At 48.4% G+C, this 19,764-nt stretch overlaps 7 protein-coding genes across 7 annotated transcripts; 5 read left to right on the forward strand and 2 right to left on the reverse strand.

Moving 5' to 3' along the window:
• Nucleotides 1-305: 305 nt before the first annotated feature.
• On the forward strand, nucleotides 306-1,802 carry ANOM_006062 (tetratricopeptide repeat protein; the record flags this gene model as incomplete). Its single annotated transcript, XM_015551319.1, has 1 exon — nucleotides 306-1,802. One exon carries the CDS (start codon nucleotides 306-308, stop codon nucleotides 1,800-1,802), a length of 1,497 nt encoding a protein of 498 aa, XP_015406077.1.
• Nucleotides 1,803-2,278: 476 nt separating this feature from the next.
• Nucleotides 2,279-4,142, forward strand: ANOM_006063 (indolepyruvate decarboxylase family protein; the record flags this gene model as incomplete). Its single annotated transcript, XM_015551320.1, has 3 exons — nucleotides 2,279-2,494; nucleotides 2,593-3,461; nucleotides 3,521-4,142. The coding sequence occupies 3 exons, from the start codon at nucleotides 2,279-2,281 to the stop codon at nucleotides 4,140-4,142; spliced, it is 1,707 nt and encodes a 568-aa protein (XP_015406076.1).
• Nucleotides 4,143-4,329: 187 nt separating this feature from the next.
• On the reverse strand, nucleotides 4,330-5,983 carry ANOM_006064 (class I SAM-dependent methyltransferase; the record flags this gene model as incomplete). The annotated part of the gene is made up of 3 exons (XM_015551321.1): nucleotides 4,330-4,539; nucleotides 4,614-5,584; nucleotides 5,653-5,983. 3 exons carry the CDS (start codon nucleotides 5,981-5,983, stop codon nucleotides 4,330-4,332), a joined length of 1,512 nt encoding a protein of 503 aa, XP_015406083.1.
• A 200-nt stretch (nucleotides 5,984-6,183) lies between these two features.
• ANOM_006065 (putative cysteine synthase) lies at nucleotides 6,184-7,680 on the forward strand (the record flags this gene model as incomplete). The annotated part of the gene is made up of 5 exons (XM_015551322.1): nucleotides 6,184-6,480; nucleotides 6,535-6,594; nucleotides 6,644-6,762; nucleotides 6,829-7,502; nucleotides 7,553-7,680. 5 exons carry the CDS (start codon nucleotides 6,184-6,186, stop codon nucleotides 7,678-7,680), a joined length of 1,278 nt encoding a protein of 425 aa, XP_015406082.1.
• A 413-nt stretch (nucleotides 7,681-8,093) lies between these two features.
• ANOM_006066 (Myb-like DNA-binding domain protein) lies at nucleotides 8,094-9,791 on the reverse strand (the record flags this gene model as incomplete). Its single annotated transcript, XM_015551323.1, has 1 exon — nucleotides 8,094-9,791. The coding sequence occupies one exon, from the start codon at nucleotides 9,789-9,791 to the stop codon at nucleotides 8,094-8,096; it is 1,698 nt and encodes a 565-aa protein (XP_015406081.1).
• Nucleotides 9,792-10,350: 559 nt separating this feature from the next.
• On the forward strand, nucleotides 10,351-11,998 carry ANOM_006067 (beclin 1; the record flags this gene model as incomplete). The annotated part of the gene is made up of 2 exons (XM_015551324.1): nucleotides 10,351-10,435; nucleotides 10,497-11,998. 2 exons carry the CDS (start codon nucleotides 10,351-10,353, stop codon nucleotides 11,996-11,998), a joined length of 1,587 nt encoding a protein of 528 aa, XP_015406080.1.
• Nucleotides 11,999-17,904: 5,906 nt separating this feature from the next.
• On the forward strand, nucleotides 17,905-19,447 carry ANOM_006068 (uncharacterized protein; the record flags this gene model as incomplete). Its single annotated transcript, XM_015551325.1, has 3 exons — nucleotides 17,905-18,311; nucleotides 18,652-18,950; nucleotides 19,008-19,447. Coding segments are annotated over 3 exons (948 nt in total), but the record flags the coding sequence as incomplete, so codon positions are not given.
• Between the last annotated feature and the right edge of the window lie 317 nt (nucleotides 19,448-19,764).

Consider the following 19,764-nt stretch of genomic DNA (forward strand, 5'->3'; position numbering starts at 1 on the left):
ATGATGGACGAGTTTGCTCAACAACCTGGCCAAATCCCCGGGGCCGCGCCACAGCCTTTTGCGATGGAACACTTGAGACGCGAGTTAGACCAATTCCAGACCACGCCACCTCGGACTGGCTCTCCGGGTTGGGCGGCCGAGTTTGACCCTGGTGAGCAGGCTCGCATGGAGCTGCCTTTGCCGGCCCTCAGGGACCCATGATGAATAATGGCTCGGGATTCTCACCGGCGGAGTTTGCCCGGTTCCAACAACAGAGTAGAACTGGCGTGCCTCAGACTGCCAATCCGGTTACTTCTGGTCCGTCGATGATGTCGGGTTTCCAGCGTCCTATGGGTATGGGCTATATGGGAATGGGTGGCATGGGTATGATGCATTCGGCTTATAACCCTATGGCGATGCAGCAGCAACCGATGGAGGCCACCACGCAAGATAAGGGCAAGGGACGAATGGTCGAATTGGACGACGAGAACTGGGAGGCGCAGTTTGCTGAGATGGAGACCGCGGATACTCAGAAGCTGGATGATGAGGCTAATGATGCTATTGAGGCGGAACTGAACGATCTTGACAGGTCAGTCTTCACCTCCAGCACTAGTAAAGAAGCAGACTACGATGCTTTTGAAAACATATGGCAAAAAGTTCAAGCTGAGACGACAGCAAGCAGGAAACTGGCAGAAGAAGATACCGAATTTAATGTTACTGATAGCTTACACATGGGAGATATGGGAGAGTGGGATAACTTTGACTCTCTCAACACTCGTTTCCGAGACCCTCAGCTGGGTGATTACATGTTTGAAGAAGAAAACATGTTCAAGAATGTCAACAATCCATTTGAAGAAGGTGTGAAGATCATGCGCGAGGGAGGTAACCTCTCCTTGGCTGCATTGGCTTTCGAAGCTGCGGTACAGAAGGATCCTCAACATGTGCAAGCCTGGACCATGCTGGGATCTGCTCAAGCTCAGAACGAAAAGGAACTCCCTGCCATCCGTGCCCTGGAACAGGCTCTGAAGGTGGACCCGAATAATCTGGATGCGCTTATGGGGCTCGCCGTGTCCTACACAAATGAAGGCTACGACTCCACGGCTTATCGCACACTGGAACGCTGGCTTTCTGTGAAGTATCCGCAGATCATTAATCCCAAGGATCTTTCATCGGATGCAGACCTAGGATTCACAGATCGCCAGATCCTTCACGACCGAGTCACCGACTTCTTTATCCAGGCAGCTCAATTGTCGCCTTCGGGTGAACAAATGGACCCAGATGTGCAGGTCGGCTTAGGTGTTCTTTTCTACTGTGCCGAGGAGTACGAAAAGGCTGTGGATTGTTTCTCTGCCGCCCTGGCCTCCACCGAGTCGGGAACTGTAAACCAACAGGAACAGCTTCATCTGCTGTGGAACCGTCTCGGAGCCACTCTTGCCAACTCGGGTCGTTCTGAGGAGGCTATCGAAGCTTACGAGCAAGCCCTGAACATTAATGCCAACTTTGTCCGCGCGAGATATAATCTGGGCGTGTCATGCATCAATATCGGTTGCTACCCAGAAGCTGCTCAGCATCTGTTGGGTGCGCTGTCCATGCACCGTGTTGTCGAGCAGGAAGGCCGTGAACGCGCCCGTGAGATTATCGGCGGTGATGGTGGTGTCGACGATGAACAGCTTGAACGGATGATTCATATCAGCCAGAACCAGAGCACTAACTTGTATGACACCCTGCGGCGTGTGTTCAGCCAAATGGGACGTCGGGATTTGGCCGACATGGTCGTGGCTGGCATGGATGTGAATGTCTTCCGAAAGGAATTTGAATTTTAAATGATGCCATTTCGTTTTCTTTGAGTTGCGTGTTCCTTTCTTTCTAGGCTGAACCTAGAATGCGGTGTCTATACGGTTTATGTCACTGTTGATATGTTGGATACCATGGTTCTCCATATATGGGTCAAAATGCAGCGCTTTCGGGTTTTAGATCTTTGTAAAACAGTGGGAAAGACCTTAGGAAAGGTTCTGAGATAGATGACTCTGTGTTCCTTGGGATAGATATGAAATATTCAAGATGTACCGAAGGGTGGAGTTCTACACACAGCTTCTCAGTAGGTTAGTAGGGCTGATGATATTTGCCGAGAGTCAGGCAGCCATGATCTGTGCCTCGGAAGCTTGTCTTTGAAGCTCCTCCGCATTTCTCGCCGCTCTCCGCTTCCCGCCAGTGTGGAGCAAGCCAACTTTCATCCATGTCGACGAATTTCAGTCTATGATATCTTTTCAAAACTAGTCGAATCGAAGAAATAACGACTATGGCCGTGGCAACAGGTGCTCAGCTGATCGCTCGGACGCTGCGCGATGTGGGCGTTGATGTTATCTTCGGCATTGTAGGAATCCCCGTGGTGGAGATCGCCGAGGAAGCTATCAACCTGGGCATTCGCTTTGTAGCGTTCCGCAACGAGCAGGCATGCAGCTATGCAGCCAGCGTCTATGGGTATATGACGGGACGGCCAGGTGTCTGTCTCGTCGTAGGAGGGCCCGGTGTTCTCCACGCATTATCGGGGGCAAGTTCATCTCCGCATCTGAAGCACTGTCCGGCTCGTACTGACCGTCGGTACCTCGATAGATTGGCAATGCCTCCGCGAATAACTTCCCACTCCTTGTTCTCGCCGGGTCGGCCGAAACGACCGCTGTCACTAAGGGAGCCTTCCAAGAGATGGATGCCATCTCGTTCCTGACACCTCATACTAAGTTCGCTGTGCGAGCGTCGTCGATTGATTTCATCCCGGGTGCTGTGAAAAACGCCTATAGGACTTGCTGGTATGGTCGTCCCGGGCCGACCTTTGTCGACTTACCTGCCGACATCATCCAAGGCAAATCAGCCCCAGGGTTTCGTCTGCCAGAGCCAGAACGCTTGCTGGTCCCGTCGCCGCCGAAGGCGAGCGGCGACCCAGCATTGATCCTCAAGGCTACCCAACTGCTGAAGACGGCACGCTCGCCGCTCGTAATCATTGGCAAAGGCGCCGCATATGCCAGAGCAGAGTCCGGAATCGGACGCTTAGTCGAGCAAACGCAGATCCCCTTCTTGCCCACGCCAATGGGAAAGGGTGTCGTGCCAGACTCCCATCCACTGAATGCATCCAGTGCACGCAGCACTGCCTTGAAACAGGCAGACGTAGTCCTGGTCCTCGGCGCACGCTTAAACTGGATCTTGCACTTCGGTGAAGCGCCCAAATGGTCCCCCAAAGCAAAGATCATCCAAGTGGATATCTGTGCGGAAGAGATCGGACGCAATGCCGGCACAGCAGAGCTAGGTATCGTTGGAGACATCGAACTAGTTGTGGACCAGTTGGTATCATCACTGTCAAGTTGGCGGTACGCTCCTTCTCCCGCCGAAGGCCAGTTCCCATCACTCCTGGCCGAGTCAGCAAAGAAGAACGAAGCAAAAGCCCAGAAAGCGGCGCTTCGACCCACCCCCCAGAACACCCCGTTGACGTATCAACGCGCCTATCATATTATCAAGTCTACGCTGAACTCGTTGACCCCCTTCGAAGAGGGAACATCGTATACGTCTCAGAAGGTGCCAACACTATGGACATATCTCGTTCGATGTTCCCTCTCAACCATCCCCGTCAACGCCTTGATGCCGGTACATATGCCACCATGGGCGTTGGCATGGGATACATTGTCGCAGCCCATGAAGCATACAACGCGCCATCGGGCACCACCAGGCCCAAGAAGATCGTAGCTCTGGAAGGCGACAGTGCGTTCGGCTTCAGCGCCATGGAAATCGAGACATTGGCACGCTACAGAATTCCAGCGTTGATATACGTAGTCAACAACTCTGGAATCTACCACGGAGACACCACGACAGAGGATGCCTGGAGGACCCTGCAGGATCAGACCGCAGCCAACGACACGAAATCAGACGACGGAAAGAAGGGACTACGCTCCACTAGTCTGTTGTACGAAACGCGGTACGAAATGCTGGCCACCATGTGCGGTGGAAAGGGGTACTTCGTCCGTACCGAGGAAGAACTTGAAGCTGCTACGCGCGAGGGATTCTCAAATGATACGGTCACGGTGGTGAACCTTATTGTTGAGCCTGGCATCGGGAAGAAGATTGGATTCGCATGGCAGGGAAATAGTGCCCAAGATGGCCAAGCTAAGCTGTGATTTGGGACAATTTTGTTGAGAATAGGGCCCTTTATATCGATTAATGGAATTCTGGGTGATTGGGCCGTGTTTACTGTATATATGATCATGGATACAATGGCAATATATGAGACCGGGGAATATGTTTCTCTTTGCTTTCTACTTATATGCTTCCATTCGTTTCGAACACATATACAGTGTCAATGCATTATACCGTCATCAACATGCTGGCGTTCTTGTACCAGGTCAACAGCGGGTTCTCACCGCTTCTCGTCTCAGTGTCTTCGATATATGCCCAGCGGCGTACAAAGTCTTCGTGGCTCATAACCTGGGTTAACTTCCCGGTAGTGGCCCGGTAAAGGTCCTCGACAACGTTGAAGTCCGTAGGGAAGAAGATATCAAAGTATCCCTGATGTACCTGTTGCGCAAAATTTCATTAGTAATTGATTCTTCACAATACATTTATACAATAGAACGGTAAGAAAGACTTACGAATGGAGTAGACACCGGCACAGTCCGGCGCTTGTACCGGGTCTGCACGACGGGCGCATTGATACCCGGAACGGCATCCGGAAGACTACTGAAATCACTGGCGACGAGCCGGTGTCCCGGGAAATAAGTGTCCAGGATGTCGAAGAACTGCATGAGTCGGGTGGGGATATACTCTGGGAGAGTGAAAGGGCGCTGGAAGGGCACGGACTTGCGCAGACCGCGAGTGAGCCTGGGGCCCAACGGACTAGGGAATTCGCGGCGTGCAGCGGCTTGTCTCACACGGAGGAACCGTGAGGCCACGGGGTCCAACTGCGCATTATAGTATTCGTGGAATTCGCCGTCCGCGTCAATGAGCACTCCGCCCTGCTGGGGGAGTTCCGTCGCGGTGTCGTAGCGGATCGCGTCGTGGGAGAAGTTGTCGATGACCTCAAGGGCAAGGAAGAAGCATGGGGAGTGCACGTATGTATCCCAGTCGAAGATGGACTTGTTAATGATCTCAACATGATCCAGATGGCCAGCGGCGTTGATCGAATCCATCAGGTTCTTCATTTGGAGTCCCGCAAGGTTGGACGAAATCTCGATGATCTTGAACTTGGTGCGCTGGTAGACTTCGTAATCTGTGTCGCGGATGAAATCCAATATGTTGATCATCATGGTTCCGTTTCCGGCGCCCATCTCGTATATTATTAGATCGTGGTAGGGGTAGAGCGTCAGTTTGTAGTTCGATACCAGGTACCGGGCGATCGTCTCTCCGTAATAGGGGCGGAAAAGTTCCGTGGGTGTATGCCACAGCTGACGAGCTATATCCGGTTGTGTCTCATCCAAGCGGTCCTCAAATTCTATATACCGGTCCCCTAACATCCGATGGAACGCTGGCCCGTCCTCAATGTTGTTGAAATCGAATGGTTCCCCGGGACTGAAAATGGTCGCATGCTTTGAGAAGTAACCATAGTGGGGATTATATAGACTGTCTAGGGTGATGTTAGAAAGATCATGAGTAACAGTACTCAGCATTAGCGGTGCACTGGTGAGAACATACCGTCAATGAATTCTCTAGTCAACATCTTCACCTGTCGCGGCCGCTCCCGCCGATGACGCAGGTCTTTGGCTGTAACAAGCGGGAATTCCTTCAACTCCTCTTCAATATCTTTCGGGTAGTCGCCCCGTTTGTTCCAATTCATGCCATCGTCGACATTCTTCCGCTTGGCTGCCGAACGTCGCGTGAGAAAAGGACGGCATTGTTGACGTGGTGTGGATAATCGAATGTACTGCGGCCTGCGGCCTGCGAGGGCAGATGAGGACCGAAGTGACTGACAGGCAGGATGCCTGAACAGCTGCCGGAACAGCTGACTGAGGACTGGGGAGTCCATGGGCAGATGAATTGACAGCAGTGGAGGGGAACTTACCGGAGTCGCAAGTTGCGTTGCGAGAGCAAGACGGAGAGAAACGACCTGCAACTGCTTAACGTCGGGTGTGGCCCGAGCGTTTTCTCCGGCGTTCCTCCCGCGCGACCTTCGATTGCGCAACTTTCTTCCTCGTTTGGTCTTACTTAAGGGTTGCAATTCCAAATATGAATGACCGTTCGCATGTATACATAGGCACGGCCTTCATTGCTGGGGCCCTCTTGACGCTAGGTTTCAAGGATCTTCTATATCCGGAGTTAGAACAACGCCTCCGAGAATATCGAGCTCGACGTCATGACCAGTCTAGAAGTGACCTACAGGATCTTCCTGTAGATACTCTAGCAGCTAGGCCCGGGCCTCCTGTGATTGTGGAGGGGATTGAGGGTTGCATAGGGAATACTCCCTTATTCCGAATCAAGTCCTTGTCCGAAGCTACGGGATGTGAGATACTGGGAAAGGCTGAAGTATGTTTTCCATATACTTTTTCATACATAGAACGCTCGCTGACTTAGTGCTAGTTTTTGAATGGAGCTGGTCAAAGCTCCAAAGACCGTGTCGCACTGAGCATGATCGAACTGGTATGTTCTGTTATTCGGTTGTTTGTACATTGTCCTAATCTCCGTCCAGGCTGAGGAACGAGATATCTTGACACCTCATTCTGGAGATACAATTTACGAAGGCACTTCTGGTTCAACTGGCATATCGTTGGCCACTCTAGCCCGTGCAAAGGGCTATCTGGCTCATATGTGAGTAATATTGCCTATATACTTCTCACCTCTAATCCGCTGTATCTTGAACTAATGATAACATAGCTGTATGCCATCTGATCAAGCCATTGAGAAATCAAACCTGCTTCTCAAACTCGGCGCAATTGTGGATCGTGTTCCGCCTGCACCAATTGTGGAAAAGGAAAACTTTGTCAATCGAGCACGCGCCCTCGCCAATGTTCATACAGCCACTTCTACTACAAAGTCAAACCTAGAACCTTTGATGCCCGATCCCCCAGAGTTTCCCGGGCCCAAAGCGGGGAGAGGCTTCTTTGCAGATCAATTTGAGAACGAAGCTAACTGGAGGGCTCATTTCAACGGCACGGGCCCCGAGATCTACGCTCAGTGCAACGGAAGACTTGATGCATTTGTTGCAGGAGCTGGGACCGGAGGCACAATTTCTGGTGTAGCGCTCTTCCTGAAGCCGCGAATTCCTCATTTAAGTGTTGTGCTTGCGGATCCCCAGGGCAGTGGACTTTACAACAGAGTCCGCTATGGCGTGATGTTCGATTTAAAGGAGAAAGAAGGTACTAGAAGACGGCGGCAAGTTGACACTATTGTTGAGGGTATTGGAATCAACCGTGTGACAGCCAATTTTGAAGCAGGAAAGGAGCTGGTTGATGATGCTGTTAGAGTGACAGATGCCCAGGCTTTAGCAATGGCCAGGTGGCTGGTAGAAAAGGATGGCATCTTCATCGGAAGCAGTAGTGCTGTTAATTGTAGGTGTTTCTTGGTCACCTTTCCCTACGCTTACTGATTTCTGCTCTAGGCTTTGCAGCGGTCAAGACAGCCATGAAACTTGGTCCGGGCCACAGAATTGTCACAGTCCTATCTGATTCTGGCTCCAGACATCTTTCAAGATTCTGGCTAGGGCCGGGGATGTCGGCGGGGCAGTAGACACAAAACTGGAGGACGTTTTGAACGCAAAGGATGACCAATAAAGATTCGTCTATTGTACACTATATTATGTGCGATATAGGACTTATCACCGAGCGGCTGTGGGGCCTGAAGCACACTTAACAGTCTCTTTGAAGGCGCTACTCGGGGAACTTTCTGACCTCCAGTGGCCGGTAATACCCGATCTTATGCTAGCATGCTTCACTTGCTGGGTTTCAGCTGCAGGTTGGAATGCACCACGACGTTCGAGACCTCAGGAAATGAGAGTCGACTGATTCGCCTTTATACTAGATTATGAGTGACTTCCTAAGTAGGGTGCCGTGGGGGCAGCCTGACGGATCTTGTGGCCCGGATCCTCGCTGCTCCTGTTGAGAGGCTGTGCTGTGGCTCAGAACAGAGGACCTCGGATCCGTCTAATCACTAATCCATGGTGAAAGATGCTGCAGTCCCTGTTGTTCGGTGTTCCAAACATCATCACCCACCCAGAGTCTCAGGAGCTCAAATTCTATCTCCGCGATAGATCGCCCCGGCAATCTTGCGCGTACTGCATGCCATGCAAGGCCGCGTTCGTCCTTGAGGTCATGGAGAGTCTCTCGCTCTGTACTCGACCAAGGCTTGGACAGTGGAGGTGGGTTCGCCCGGCGCTCATTCCAGTGTAAGTGATTCCATTGGACAAGTTGCGGCAGCTTCTTCCACGGTAAACGGTCTATAATTTCCTTCCATTTTTTCCCCTGCACTTGTTTCAAAACCACAATTAGTCTCGCTTCATCTGGTGTAATAGTCGTTCTGGTACGCTTGCTGGGGCTAGTGGAGTCCTGGGGTTTGGGTTGATACCCAGTCGGTGTGATTTTTGGGTCGTGTGTAACTTCAGGCGAGATATCATGAATTTTAGTATCGCTCGTGGTTACAAGCTGCGTATCCAAAGCCACTTTGTTAACGGTGGCCTCTAGTTGATTTGCTGCTTCCGTAGTGTTGCGCTGATCTTCCGCGGAGTTGAGTGAAGTCTGGTGGAGCCGAGAGGCATGATCACCTCGCAGAGGAGACACCTTGCGGTCATCAACTAGATCCTTCCTGCGACTCGGAGTATCTGGTCCTACTCTGCCTCTAATCTTTAGCCCCCCTTTCGGCGTAGGTGACGGCTGATAGTTTTCCTGTAAGGGATCGTCAGATTCGTTTCCATCCGGTGTCTGTGCGAAAGACCAGTCGCACATAGTCGGACTAGATTGAGGCTTCCATCTGCGTTGGCTGCTTTCGTGTTTCTTTGCAGATCTCTTTTGCGTAATGCTGGTGTTACGCCTGGACTTCCCGGGCAGTGCCCAGATAGAACCTGCTCCGGGTGGAGATGCGGACCGTACGACATTGAAATAAACCGTTGGTCGTGATCTGCTCAATGGAGGCGTAGAAAATTTGCCGCTAATTTCAGGGACGCGCCACACCGAATCCACCGCTTCTATAGAGCTGTGTTTCTGCAGGATTTGAGATTGGGTGGATGTCTCAGTCGTAGGTTTTGCTTTTTTTGTGACGGCCTCGTCAGTATCCATCAAGTTTTTTTGCCGAACGGGATCGTCCGGGCCGTTCTGGACACTTAGTGCTGTATCCAACAAAGAATCCACACTAGACCTATCTTCGTCGACATCGGACTCGGCGCTCGACGCCTCACTTTCTCTGCTCTCCCAAGGCCCACCGAAGCCTGACCCGGCTTGAAGCTGCGTTGCTACTTGTGGGTGTTGAAGATATGTGTTATCCTCTTCCAAAAGGTCACCACCAACCCCTGTTTCCGAGTATTGAGAGATATTGTGCACCGTAGCTGCATCATCTAGTGCGGAATTTTCCGTGTCAAACAGCCACGGGGCTTCTTCGCCAGTATCGTCCTCTTCTTGCATTGCTTGAATATGTCCGTTATCCACCACTATCTTTCCGGTTTGTAAATCGATTTCATCTCCCACATCCGTAAAGTCTTTGCCGTATTTTTCGAAAATACCCTCGAAAATCGATTTGAGTCGTTGATCATTTTGCGCGCGAGCTTCTTGTAGGTCTATATCACCTGGCTCATCATCTGCGCCGGTAGCAAAGGACAATCGAGGTCTCTTGAGGGGTCTCTCCATCGTCATGCTGTTCCTATAGAAGCACGTTTTGAGCTTGAAGAGGCTTAGTTGTGGCCTTTGTGTGGCTATAGAGGGAAGAATGGGAAGGATAATTGACACGTTACTCTACTGCAAAAGAAAAAATTAGTCATTTGGAAAGATAACATTGCAATGCGGACGGGCAGCGTCATAGTATTACCTACCGACTCATGGAGCTGGAGTGTAAGATGCGGCAAGAATTAATTGTCTTAGTAAACAGCGTAACTGGAAAGCAATTTGGTGTTAGGAAGTAGCTACTTAGATTCAAAGCTTGCGACAATGCTGCTAAGCGTGATAGTTAATTGTATGATAGCCCATCCTACAGAATTAAATTGACCAAAAGGTCGAGGGTTCGGCTTTTTTTCGCAGGCGGACACCAAAACACGCGCCGTTGGCACGGGATCGCCGCATGACGTCTCTCCGCGAACGGATTCCCGTGCCGCACATCATTCCTAATTCTATCAAGCAAACAACCAGACGTCGCATGCCTTGATAATATTTCTTGTCCCCATAATGAATGGAAGGGCATCTTCAAACAACTGCCAACATGTACTGTCAGAAATGTCGAACTCAGTTGAAGCTGGATGGCTCTCTGGAGTCGCTCAATCCAGCTGCCTTCGATCTGCTTACCAGTATGGTCTCATTTGATTTGCTTAGTTTGGATTCCTTATACAGCGTAACTAATTTATTAAGGCTCTACAGGTAAAACCCTACCGGAGCAAGGCACTGCTTCTTCCTCCAGAAATTCGTTTCCTCAAGAAAGGCGAGACCTGTACGACCGTGTGTCCAAGAACGTTGCGTCTCCAGTTTATCGAAGATCCATTCCTGCACCGCGCCAAGCTGGCAGTAATCAGAACAATCCACCTAGGCTAGGACGAGGGGACAGTGGGAACATGTCCTTCGTTATGCTTACGGAGTCTCAAGTCGGACCACCGCATGCGGCAATTGGTGTTAATGGCGACAGTACCCCGAAAGGCAAACGACCCCTCAGTACTCAAAATGTTGATCGTGAAATAGACGACGGATCATTCGCGGACCAAGTCGAGCGAACGAGCCGCCTCTTTGAAATCATCTCCTCTCGCTCTGACATTGACCATCCAATCTGCACTGAATGCACGGAAATGCTTGTGAACGGACTCCAGAAACGACTGGTAGATGCCACGAAGGAGCGAGATGCTTATATTTCATTCTTACGGAATCTCAATTCATCTGTACCAACGGCCGAGGAGCTTGAAGCGGCTGAAAAGTCCCTGAAGGAAATGTTAGAGGCAGAGGAGGCAGCGTTCGCAGAGCTTGTAGCACTGGAAGAGGAGAAAGCAGCCTTGGATGAAGAGATAGCTGACCTTGAAGAGGAGGCTCGTCAATTAGACCTCGAAGAGGAAAGGTTTTGGCGTGACCGCAACACATTTTCTCTAACATTGGCCGATTTCCAAAATGAGCGGGATGCTCTTAACATGAGATACGACCATGACTCTCGGCAGCTTGAAAGGCTTCAAAGGACTAATGTTTATAACGATGCTTTCTGCATTGGTCATGATGGGTACTTTGGAACTATAAACGGCTTGCGACTTGGGCGCCTTACAAACCCATCCGTAGACTGGCCGGAGATTAACGCAGCTTGGGGTCAGACAGCCTTATTGCTGGCCACCATTGCGGATAAATTGGGCTTTGAATTTCAAGGGTACCAACTCAGGCCAATGGGGTCGATGTCCAGAATTGAGAAACTAGAATATCCACGGGGATCACCAGCACAGTCCACCATCGGTGGGGGGAGCGCGACTCCGTCGGCGCCGCCTAAGATTACCACCCTGGACTTGTTCTCCTCTGGTGACCTGCCACTCAACCTTCCTTGGCTTCATCGCCGGTTTGATGCAGGAATGGTGGCCTTCCTGGAGTGCCTACGTCAGCTTGGGGACTTTGTGGAGAACACGCCAGCTCCGATGCCATCGAATCGCCGAGGTCATGCCGGAATGACCGCTCCGGGCTTGAAGCTTCCATATGCTATCAAACGAGATAAAATCGGAGATGCGAGTATCAAACTGGGCTTTCACAATAATGACGAGACCTGGACTCGTGCTTGCAAATACACACTGACCTGTTGCAAGTTCTTGTTAGCCCATGCAAGCAATGTTGCCAGCGCTGGCTCCAATAATTCTGCTAACATTGCAGCCGCAGTTGGTCCCGCAAACAAATAAGACTGTAATATAGATGAACCATAGAAACCACGCAACTAACTTATCCCTCTCAACCAGCACTAGTGTCAGGCTATCACTGCGGGCAGATAAGGGCCCTTATTCCGGCAACTTATACAATGGACAGATTTGGATACTGGAGCCCTCCGCCAATGTTCATTTCCGAAAGAAGCTCAGCGAATACTGCTAAGGCAAGGTTACTACCGCGGTCGGCTTTAATGGCGGGTTAACTGTATATTTGTTTTGCGAGACCATACAGAATGCTCGACATTTCATCACCCTTGCATCGGACGCATGCCGCTCTTACGCCGGCGGATCATTGGCGGTATCGTGAAGTATCTTAGTTATTATGCCCAACTATCTCGTTGGATCTGAAATATGGTCGAGCTATGACATCACTTTTACTCTCATGAAAATGCCAGGAAGGGGAAGAAAAAGAAAGGAGGCATGAAACCACAGGCTTCTGACGGAATATGTCTTGTGACAACAACGGGGCTCACCCTGACGCCACTAGACAGAGTAAAGGTGGCGGGAGATCATCACTTAGTCGCTCCCCCAAGAGCGACGATGTGACCGCTCGCTATTTCCCATGACAAACAACACGGGCTGAGATTATCCACATTCGTCTCTGCGCATACCGATTCTTGGTCTCTTTCGCGCTATTTAGCTCAGAACCCCTCGACTTGGCTATGCCAACGTACTTGGGGCAACAAGGCACATGGAAGAGAATATATACGGTACAGGGATGCTCATGTAATGACAACAAAGAACACTAAGGAATCAGCCAACTCGAGACGGACTCAGTAGATCCATGGCGCTGGGACTGTCGATGTTATACAGACGGTCTGCGTGGATTCTACACGTCGACCAGGAATGTTTCGGCCCGCTCCCGGGCACACGACGCACGAGGAAGAATCCTGCTATCTTGCCTCTTTGTTCTTTGTTGTCTCTGATTTTTCCCTTTCTATCCTATTTCTTTGTTATAGAGGGGGACAACCCCCAACAAGTATATGCGCAATGCTGACAATCGAATTCCCCTTCTGACGCTATCGGTGTCTCTAAAGAAAATAGCAATTATGACGGTCTCTGCGAGCCACAATAACAGGGAACCTGGACTCGGCGTGACAGGAAGGAGGTCACAGAATCAATGTAACTGTCAGGTTGCCTTGCCATTTTTGTTGTTTCTTGGCCCTTACGTCTAGGTCGGGCTATACTTAGGGCATAATTTATCATACATCCTTAGTACCTTTAGAGAGAAAAAAGAAAAAAGAAAAAAAGAAAAACATTAGAAAGAAAGAAAGAAAAGACCCAGCTTTTAGTACGGTTTTGTATGGTATTGGATACAACTTGGTCGAGTCAGGTTAGTACTCACGCCCGATCCTTAATCCACTGCTCTATAGTTACGCCGCGGGAGGATTCCGTTCACTAAACATAATCTTATGTTCTCTACCTCTGGCAACGATAGTTGGATCACATATGTATTAGGATTGTAGGACACTATTACTATTACATACCCTCTGGGTAGACCTTGTAACCTGGTCATAATTGTCTGATATCAACACTATGACAGATGAATTAGCACAGGCGCTTACCAAAAACCTATACATATCCATCTGATATGTGGAGGGCATACCTTCTTTCCCCTTCCGTATGTAGCATGCTACACAGCAGGACAATAGTTCTCGGTCTGAAATGAAAGAAATCGGTGCCGTCACTCTTTCGATAGGTTCATAGTGAGGCACAAAGGAAACAACGTATCATGTGTAGTGTTCGCCTGGATGTTTCTTCCACTCTGAAGTCTCCAGTAATCGACCATGACTCAAGAGCCTGAAGGCCAGAGCAAAGCTGAACCTCCAAAACATACTAAACAGCACCTCGTGAATCCTCTCCGCTTCTTACCGTCAAGATCCACATGTCTGAACTAAAGCAGGCGGAGGGATGACTATCCTGGACCTGATGTGAACTAACGTTTATGGGAACATTTCTGCGTTGGTCGAAGCTTTTTTTCTTTTTCTTTTTTTTAATTCTCTCAATTTCCTTCTTCCTTATCTTTTTCTTCACTCCTTACTTTCTTTGCCCTATCAGCCTTACTTTGGTTCTTCCATACATGGAAACAATTCGCAGCGAGATCAGCGGTATCTTGAATTATTTGAAAATGTGTCCATGTACCCTGGACACCAACAATACTGTGTAGCAGCCTGGGAGGTATGTCCATCTAGAGGTGAAAGTAGATGCTGGTCACTGTGCATTAGATCATAGACTATTACTTACAAAGGGCTTGCGCAGGTTGACCATTGGACAGTATGGATGGCTGGTTATACATACCATGTCTAGATGTGTAATGGAATAGTAAAAGAGTCACTCTGATACAATCTGACATAAATAAAATATCATGCCATGTCATATTTCATGCCCTCTAGAATTCGTAGAATACAATTTCTTAATAGTCGAGACTACCCTCGATGTTCTAGTGAAGACTAAACGCCGAGAGTGTAAGCAGCCCAATGTGTGGTAAGAAAAGAACTCTTTCTAGTATGGCCCTTAGGATCATGTGCATACCTACGTCCTCTAGTCCGTTTCAAGATCCTTTAACATACCTAAGCAATGGAAATGCCGCACTGCTCAAGGCAACTGCTGAGGAACTAACCTGTGAGAATGCTGATTGACGTGGTCTCCATCCGTCGACAGTGGGATCGACCATCCCTCGCTGGATGCTGATGCTATTTATTGTCAGGTGAGTGACGGTCTCAGTACCTAGATCAGAGACACACAACACACACACAGATAGTCTTTCTCTCCCTCTCGTTCTCTCCCTTCCTCGGGTACGCGTTTTCTTCCCCATGTGATCTGTCAGACAAGATTTGGCAACCAATTGGCGGAGGATTACGAAGGCCATAAACTTTGAAAATCTTGAGCCCCAACGGGCGCCACATCATATCGCACCGTGATTATTGCACATGGTGGCAGAATTCGCGAATGTGTCCAGAAGATTCGACACGCTTGTTCGCTGCGTTTCATGCGAGAGGGATTATGAGTGGCAAAAGTACCAAAGGTCCAGTGCTAAATGTTCAAAGCGCCGTGTCATTGCGCCGAGTCCCTTCTGCTCGAGACGATGCGTTTGATATGAGGTATACTACTCACATTTACCATGTTTCATGCCGCACCCACAGGAAAATCGTACCTAGTGTCAGCTGCTCATTGGCCTGTTGGCACGTCCTGTTGTCTGTACCGAGTACGGCCCGCAGGATCTACTTGGGACAGTATGGTCGACCGTTTTGCCGACCTTAAAACAGGAGATGCGAAATATGCAGCTAGACATGAGAGGGGGAAATTGACCGAAGAGTCGAAGCAAAGTCCTGAATGGCATTCTTTTCCATCCAAAAAAGAACAACTAAAAAGGGTTTCACCATCTGCAGAAAATGCACAGGATTCGACAAGAATTTCTAGCAAAACTTTAGCAAGCGGATTGTCCATGCGTCGGTAATGTCGGTTAGTAATTACTACATTGCAAAATCGTCTCTTTGTTTTTCGCCCTCTCTGATTACTTCCTGTTGAACTAATTCAAATCACCGTCCGCCGAATATGCTATTCCGGGCCGACGTTCCTTGTGCTTTGACAGTCCAACTATCTCTAGCGTACCTGTCAGTAAAAACCAAACTCGCGACTACTCCTAATTCGAACAATTTAATATACCAGAATAATGGGGCCGTTATACTCTAACTTAATAGGGACGTTTACGACTCCATCGCGAGGAGACATTTGGGGACGTTTGGAGCTCAGGCCCCAGCCTATGACCCGAACTTTGCCACACCGTCTCGAGCGTTTTCTCAGTTAAGGCTCGAATAGATTAAATGTGTTTTCTTGAAGGATGGAAAAGTCAGGTAAGGGAAAAAAGGATAGTGACGAAAAATGGAAAAAGGTACCAGCGACATTTAAATCGTCACAGAGATTCTGATAGTAGATTTTAGTTACTTGACTTTTCTATGTTTTTTTTTCCCTTCCTCTTTAATTTTCATTTTTCTGTTCTTGCGTCCATATTGACCACGTTATTAGTAGAATAAAACCCCGTTCCAAAAACAATACCTGAAAGTCTCGGAGACAAAAGGAAAAAGAATACTAAAGCCGATCCCTGTTCGCCTCGCGCCATCTCGGACAATGTCAAGGCCAAAGAAGGGTCTAACCTTGGTGATCTGACAACCGACAATGATGATCCTCGAATGTTGCACCTGCAGAAAATGGCGTATGCAGACTAAGTGATCACTTTCCCACTGGTAATTGTTTTTACTAGCATTTCACTACAGTAATTCCTCCTCATACTTTTTTATTTTCTTTTTTCCCTATTTTAATTTCTGTTGCCCTGCAAAGGGGTTATGTAAGAACACATTTTCATCAAGCCTGGAGTGTTCTTTTCTTCTCTTTGTCCTGAATTTCAGTGTGAGTGGATATTTATTGTTGATTATTATTATTATTATTTTTTCTTACCTTCGACTTCTCAGAACGTTGCTATAATAGGCAAGTTGATGCCAATCATGCCTCCTTGTAGATTAAAAATACTTCCTCTGCAACCTACATACATGTATGTTTCGTCGACAACTGAACTGTAATTAGCAGGCTGATGGTATTACCGTTTCCATTACCCACATAAGGCATTGTTGATTCTAGGTTTATTCCAAATTCTCTGCTATTTGTTACTTTCTTGTGCTTATTCTTCTATTCTTCTATTCTTTCATGCCCACCCCTTATTATATATTTTTTTCTTTGCTGCCTTTGTCTCAAACCCGTTATATTCCAAAGTGGTAAACTTGTGAGACCTCCCAGGGATGGTGCTTAGCTCGTTAGACTTTGGTACTATGGGCATCGTTGGCGGAAGCACAGACAGAGGTGGGCAGTACTTACATGTACATGCAGTGGTCAGAACGTGACAAAAGTACACGGACCCAAGCAGCTATTCCTCAATTGGCTCGGGGAAGCAGGGATCGAGCCTCCCGCAAGTCAGTCCCAGCAGCAAGTCGCCGCAAAGGGCAGGCGGCCCTGCCAGTCAGCAGCAGTACTTTTAATTAGTTGGAAGCGCTAGCTCTTAGGGAGGTTTAGCTGCTCCGTATCCGAGCGGGCGAACCACTTCGGTTGCCCCGTTGGACCGGAAGTCCTACCGTACTATGTAAGAGTATCTTTTTGTATGTATGGGGGGGGGGGGCGAAGAGAGCTTCGGTATGGCCATTGTTCTCTAGGTTTCGCTTGGATGTTTTATTTATTTATACTCCCGTGATGCCTGGATGACTGCTGACTTGATTTCCACTTTTTATGATTTGTTGGCAGGATATGGTTGGAAGCTTAAGAGAGAAAAAAATCAGGAGAGTGTAGTAAGTAGTATGGGAGAGGAGAAAAATTGCAAAAAGACCAAAGGAGTGAGAGAAATCGAAAGCCAAGTCCTTGGAACCAATTGTTACGGCGTATAACATACTTAGACACATGCATACTCGATTATTATTATGATTCTGATTTCCTCGACATCGTTGTCCGGTCCTGACACTCGATAATGTTTTTATTATTTTCTTTTGCGATTTTTCTTTATTATTAATTTTTCGCTCTCCTCTCTCTCTCTCTCTCTCTTAATCACGACTAACTTTAGTTAACTATGTATGTATGTACGTATGGGCACTGACCGAACTACTACTTACTACTAACATACAATACATTCATCGTCCCCAATTATTACTTATCGCTATAATTATTACCAATTCCCACTTCCCCAAGCCTTGACTCCGTTGGACCATCTTTTTCGATCTTGTTATTGCGGCTGCTTTGACCACCCGTCAACTAATTAGTTACGACTTTCAAGTTTCTACTGCTTCTTTCCCACTTACGCCTCTCCTATCTGCTTTTCTTTTCTTTTTTACTTTCTCTTTTCTTCTCTTTTCGATTTTATTTCTGTAACTACATAAAGACTTCTTTATTTCTTTTACCTCCAATACTTTCTCCGGTCCTTATCTGGTGTCGTACTCCACACTTTCATCGTTTCAGCTCATCGTCGTCCCGACACCAGCTGAGATAGTTAATTCTCACCGCGACACGGCGCAAGAGTATGAGTGACGGTATTTTCTAGAGATCTGCCCACGATGGATGGCTCCATCCCTCCGTCGTCCGCTATGTCTCCCATTTCGCCCTCGCCATCCACTTCATCATCCATCTTTCGCCCCCGCAGATCCGAGGACTGGCACGAGTACCGTCCGATCATCGAGCAACTCTATCGTGACAATCAATTAAAGCTCAGAGATGTCAAGAGAATCATGGAGCGTGATTATAAGTTTCATGCATCGTACTGACCTCCCGTTTCCTTCTCTCTCTTACCCTGTTTCCCCTAGTCCCGTTCCATCAGTGCTAATCCCTCCTACGATCCTACCTCTATTGTCGTTTTTGAACCCTAGATTTACTCCATGGATATCTCAAGGGCTTTGGGACCCTGTTGATGTATTTGAAAATTGATACACAGTGTTCCTGTTGTTTGTCATTGTTGCTCCCGTCTATTTGTTTTATTTTCTTTTTTTCCGCGAAAGCTCCTGTCTGCCTTGCTCCTTGGTTTCTTTTCTTTTTCTTCAAATGGCCGAATCGGAACAATTTTAAAATAAAAAAGCAACCCTAACGCATAAGCTTCGCAGAGAAAAACAATACAAAGACCGGTTGGCAGCCTGGCATATTCGGAAGAATATAAAAGCCAAAGAAGTTCATGTGATGATTCGAAAACAACAAAAACGAGCTGCCCGGGGAAAACAGACTGGATTTCGTGTCGCCGGTCAAGAAGTGGATTCGAAACGCATCGCTCGTTTCGTCCGTAGATACGGTACTCACTGGGATAACAAAGGTCGCGCCGAGTCTCAGTCCCAATCTCCGCCTCAACTTCAACCTCACTCTCAACCCGAAACCCAACCGCTGAGCCATCGGTCAAGCCCCGAGCCTGGTAGGTTACTTCTATATGATCCCGTATCCGTTGCATCAGCTGCTTATACAGATTTAGATACTCCATCCGATATGAGTTGCTATACGCCCGAGCCCGATGCTAGAGATAGAAGCTCGACTTTGTCTCCTCGGCCAGAGACGATGTCACCTCGCAGTGAGATGACCCCATCCTTTTCACTAGCCTGTACAACTCATGGAAGCTTTATCAAGCACTATGAGTTTTGGCTGGAAAAAGAAACTTTGGTTAATCAGAGCACAGGCCACGACAAGCTCAAGATAGAACAAACCCCTGCTTCTGAGGTTGATGATAGCCAGTCTTTGCCGACAACTTATAGCCCCAGCTTACCAAACGACACTCCTAAAGCCACGAATGATGTGTCATGGAAGGATCTTGATTCCTTTCAGAATCGTCTCCTCGCTCTTCACGACACTCTTGAGGCCTCGATGGCCGGATTTATATACCCTAATGAAGAAGAAAACCGCACCCCACTTTTATGAGCGATACGGATTATCCAGAGACGAAGAGTGAGGATTTGCCGAGCCTCTGGGTTCATTCTTAGATGTTATCAACTCAACTTCCCTGATCTCCCCCTTTTATTATTCCCCGCAGGCACTTCGTCAATAAGCACTCAACGATCTTGACTCTGTAACACCTCCCCCCATCTATTCTAAGCGTCTGAGCCCTTTTTTCTCATTTCCTTTCCCTTTCTACTTTCCTTTGCTGTTCAGGACTTTAACTATATAGAGCATCTATGGCTTGATTTAACCCGGAAACGTCTGATGTAGGTTATGGTATCCCCATGAATGAAAAAAAA

This window comes from Aspergillus nomiae, assembly GCF_001204775.2.
Source record: "Aspergillus nomiae NRRL 13137 chromosome Unknown contig00170, whole genome shotgun sequence".
NCBI classification, from domain to species: domain Eukaryota; kingdom Fungi; phylum Ascomycota; class Eurotiomycetes; order Eurotiales; family Aspergillaceae; genus Aspergillus; species Aspergillus nomiae.